The 4,998-nt window shown below is 36.9% G+C and overlaps 1 protein-coding gene across 1 annotated transcript in view; it reads left to right on the top strand.

Moving 5' to 3' along the window:
• The first annotated feature begins 3,131 nt into the window (after positions 1 to 3,131).
• LOC107681648 (sodium/potassium-transporting ATPase subunit beta-2-like) overlaps positions 3,132 to 4,998 on the top strand; it is a 9,540-nt gene continuing 7,673 nt past the window's right edge. The window contains exon 1 of the mRNA XM_016477963.1: positions 3,132 to 3,417. Within this exon, the coding sequence (XP_016333449.1) occupies positions 3,318 to 3,417 (100 nt within the window). The 5' untranslated portion in view covers positions 3,132 to 3,317. The remainder of the gene's footprint in view (positions 3,418 to 4,998) is intronic.

The following is a 4,998-nucleotide window of genomic DNA, read 5'->3' as shown; positions in this document are numbered from 1 at the left end:
TTCTTTCTTTCTTTCTTTCTTTCTTTCTTTCTTTCTTTCTTTCTTTCTTTCTTTCTTTCTTTCTTTCTTTCTTTCTTTCTTTCTTTCTTTCTTTCTTTCTTTCTTTCTTTCTTTCTTTCTTTCTTTCTTTCTTTCTTTCTTTCTTTCTTTCTATCTATCTTTCGTTCTTTCTTTCTTTCTTTCTTTCTTTCTTTCTTTCTTTCGTTCTTTCTTTCTTTCTTTTTTCTATCTATCTAATCAACTTTTTTATTACAGTTTTTCTCAAGTCACTTTAGCTCAATTTTCAAATGGGACTTTTTCTTTGTTTTTTTTTTACTTTTACCTTCATATGTCCGAACACTTTGTTTCTTGCTTAGACCAGATTTTATTATTATTTTTTTTTTTAATGAATTTCAGCAACCTGCATGTGTTTAGGCACATGTGTGCAAAACAAGTACACTTCTCAACAATTTGCACAATAACTAAATACACACGATGAACCTATCACTCTTTTCACAACTTCACTGTTACACATACATAACTATGCATAGCTATCTATGACATGTATTGTTTTCCAATGTACTGTATATCGTGCTGTGATGTGCATGATCTTTATCTGTGTACCACAGTATTGACTTGTCCCACTAAACTTTTACCTACTGTTGAAATCTGTGTCCAAAAAAGCTCAGTGTGACACAACAGCACTCAGACGAAACGGACAGTCAGTGACAACAAAATTATATTTCCAAGATTGACCACCATACGGAAAATACATCGAAACATTTGACCAGTTCAGCTCACATGATGACGAAAAACTTCATTTTGGTGTCAGTGGCCAATTCACTGACACGAATGACATGTTTTTGACTACATTTGCAGTTGTGATGTCAGGAGTGTTTGATTAGGGTTGCAGTGAAACTCTTCAGGACCAACGTTGGTCACCACTGCTTTAATGCATTGCCTTAAAACACATCAATCTACAGATCCTGAGAATCAGCCCCATGACCTCTGTGCTGCATGTATTTATGCAGATGTTTTAATCCAAAGTAGTTTACAAAAGAGGAGCAAAAGCAATCTGTCAAGGAGCCAACGATATTTGTAATATGTGATCCTAGACCAAAAAAACAGTCATAAGGGTCCATTTTTAATAGGACAATATTTGGCTGAGATACAACTATTTGAAAATCTGGAATCTGAGGGTGCAAAAAAATCTAAATATTGAGAAAATCATCTTTAAAGTTGTCCAAATTAAGTTCTTAGCAATGCATATTACTAATCAAACATTAAGTTTTGATATATTTACGGTAGGACATTTACAAAATATCTTCATGGAACATGATCTTTACTTAATATCCTAATGATTTTTGGCATAAAAGAAAAATGTATAATTTTGACCCATACAATGTATTGTTGGCTATTGCTACAAATATACCCCAGCGACTTAAGACTGCTTTTGTGCTGCAGGGACACATGTGTAAAGTAATCAGAGCTCGGTAGATTACTTCCAAATTGTAATCTGTTACTGATTCCAAATTACATGACAAAAATTGTAGTTAGTAATTACATTACACATTGTAGGTAATGTAATCAGATTACTTTTAGATTACTTTTGATCTAACCCGTTTATCACATTGATTTAAATAAGACGATCTTGTACTATATTGATATAAAAATACAAAGAGTAAAAAAATATATTCCATTTGTTTTTATCAACAACATAAAGTGCATTAAACATTACGTCAAGGTTTCCCAAACTGGGAAATAAAATAAAACACTTCTGAAAAATGAAATATTTTACTTGTTTACCTGCATGTCATGTGACCAAAAGCAGCATCAGAGAACATGCAAATGTGACACTTGTAACGCCCCTGTGGACTGTTTGTTGTGGTTTCTTCCCTTTGTGTTGGTTTAGCCCGTCTATTCATTAGTTAATCACCGTCATTGTGCTCACCTGTCTGCCTCTAATTATTCACCCCATATGAGTTCTGTCTGTCTGAGCATTGGTGTCGGTTATTGTTAATGTTACCCCGAGTGTGTGTCTCACCTACCTGAACCTGCCTTGTTGCGTCTACAATAAATGTCATTATTGGAATCCTTGTCGTCCTGCCTGCCTCCACACACCCGGTTCCGTGACAACACTTCATCATTAAAATATTTATTTTAAAATCTCAGGGGTACTTCAAATAAAAATGTATTTTAAATGAAAGAGTGTTAGATGACACAAAAAAAGTTGGTGAATTTGTGCATTTGAATGTGTTTAAAAGACATTCACCGTTCAAAGTAATACATGGTAAAATATCTGACTGAGTCATAATTCAAATAAAAATGAATGTATTCATCAGTAGTTGATGCAGTGCTGAAATGATTTGTGTAAATGCTGTGTAGCACCTGACTAATGATTGATCTCTGTGTGAATGTCCACAGAACTGGAGACTTTCTGAGTGTTTATAAGCGGTAGATTATTTTAGAAAGGAACATTCAAAAGATGAAAGAGAGGAATTAGGGAGAATCAATAAATTATGAATAAATTATTGCTGTTGTGTAAATAATATGCAATCATGTAATCAATAAAAACGTAAGTGTAGTATGATTTATTTTAAAATGCAGTTTAATCTAATTAGTTACTTTTTGGAATATATATATATATATTAATAAATGATAAATATATGTTGTAAACGGTGAAGGTCATTGAAATATATTTTTGAAGTAAAAAATATATATAGTTTCAGCTTTCATATACCAAACAATGTATTTTGGGGCAAGAAAATATATTTCCAGTCTTACAATAGCACACATTTCGGCTAAATGCAAATGTGGATGGAATAGCCACATCAAAACAATGATTTAGTGCTGTGTCATTTTGTAACATGTTTGTGAAACATTCTGCATTTGCTCTTTGGTGGTCACTGTAACACTGTACGCGATGCTCCGTCGCTCTTAACGTCAATGAAACTCGGTGAAGCAGAAACAACAAGCGATCGATCGATCGGCGCGAATAAACGAACCGGAGAGTCACCGACAGACGCGCGGATGCGGAGCCGCTGGACCAGCGGGGGGCGTGGCCAGCAGAGAGGAGAGAGACGCGATTGGCTGGAGAGCTGCAGCTGGAGGCGGGGTTTCGGAGCTTCTGTTCCGCAGGAGACTGGGGGGTATTACCGGGTGCGCGTGCGCTCAGCGCGTTTTTACCGCAGTGTGTCTGGATTAGTGCGCGGCGCTGCGGCACTCCGCTCGGGTCTCAACGGGAAGAGCGAGAGAAAGCGACCGAACCGCGTCCGTGAGCACCAGCCGTTCCATCGCGCGTATTCCCAGCGGTTATCAAAGCGGCGCGCACCGGAGACATGGCCAAAGACGACGAGAAGAAGGAATCCGGGGAATGGAAGGAATTCTTCTGGAACCCGCGGACGCACGAGCTGCTCGGGAGAACGGCGAGCAGCTGGGGTGAGTGTGCCTTATGTAAGGCGCTCGATTTAACGGCAGCGCGTGATTCCGGTGCGTTCATTCATTTTAACCGGAACGCATTGCGCAATGCGTCTCTCTCTGTCTCTCTCTGTCTCTCTCTCTCTCTCTCTCTCTCTGTGTGTGTGTGTGTGTGTGTGTGTGAATGCATCAGGCCCTCATGGTTAAAGGACAATCTGACGATGCTGCTGCTGCTGTTAAAGGTGAACGGGTGCAGAGAGCTGAACGAGGTTACGGTGTTTGCGCGCGTCTCGCTCGTTGAGATCGTTTAACGGATCGCGAACGCGCATCCGATCGTTCCGATCAAACTGATCGATCGCACGGGAGCGCGCAAGGTTATTCGGTGTGTCCTCCGCGCGCGCGCTCACGTGACGTGGTTTCGCTCACATCCGGAGCAGCAGCATCCATCAGGAGTTATATAACCATATACAGAACACACACACACACACATCGATTTACAGTGGCTGTCACGAGCTCGGATTTGTTTGTTATTTACTGTGTGTGTGTGTGTGTGTGTGTGTGTGTGTGTGTGAGTGTGTGTGTGTGTGTGTGTGTGACCTGATGTGTCTCTCATGAGCTTTCAAAAATAAATTAAGATTTTTACTAATATTGTGCTGGAAGAGGGTGAAAAGAAACTACATTCATATATATCCATATATTCACATACACATTCATATATATATATATATATATATGAATTTTTTTTAAATTTCTCTTCAGTCTGAATCTAAAATGTCTTTTTACTGAAGAACTAACAGTGACAGTAAAATCTCTTACTCCAGTTAAAGAAAAACACTGAAAAGGCAAAAGACTGTTTATAAAGATATAAGATGTGCCATATTGCTTCCAATAATATAGACCAAATACTGTATGTTAATTAATAATAAAACTAAACCACACAAACTTAAATTAAATGTATCATTACATTTTTTTTTATCAGGAAATGATCTCTAGGCTGCAATATACCTGACAATCATATTCCTTACAATATAATAATAATAATAATCTTTATTTTCTATAGCACCTTTAAATGTTAATTCTCAAAGCGCTTTACATAAACAAATAAAACAATAAAATACACCATATAAAAATGATAAAATAAGCAAAAAAGGAAACATTAATTCAAAACACTTAGAAATAAGGATAATATAAAATTTATATAAAAATTCAAGTAAAAGCTACCCTAAAGAAATGAGTTTCAAGCCGAGATTTAAAAAATATTAAGAGGTTTCGCCTGAAATATAGACCAAATATGTAAATTCATCATTAGAGTTTGTAATATTATAAGATTTAAATGTCATATTTCCTCACATTTCTGTGGATTTGGATGGAATCTGCTGCTGTAAACTGATGTAATGCTATATTTTAAAATCATAATTGAACTTAACTATATTTAGATTCATTACAAATTTTTCATATGACCATCCAAATGCAAAACGACCAATCAAATTTTGCAAAAACAAACAGACCACATCAAAGACAGATCACAGTGTGTGTGAGAGTGTGTGTGTGTGTGTGTGTGCGTGAGTGAGTGAGTGAGTGAGTGAGTGAGTGAGTGAGTGA

The sequence above is a fragment of the Sinocyclocheilus anshuiensis genome, unplaced genomic scaffold (genome assembly GCF_001515605.1).
Source record: "Sinocyclocheilus anshuiensis isolate Anshui unplaced genomic scaffold, SAMN03320099.WGS_v1.1 scaffold2678, whole genome shotgun sequence".
NCBI classification, from domain to species: Eukaryota; Metazoa; Chordata; class Actinopteri; order Cypriniformes; family Cyprinidae; genus Sinocyclocheilus; species Sinocyclocheilus anshuiensis.
This window is presented reverse-complemented; position numbering and strand designations above follow the sequence as displayed.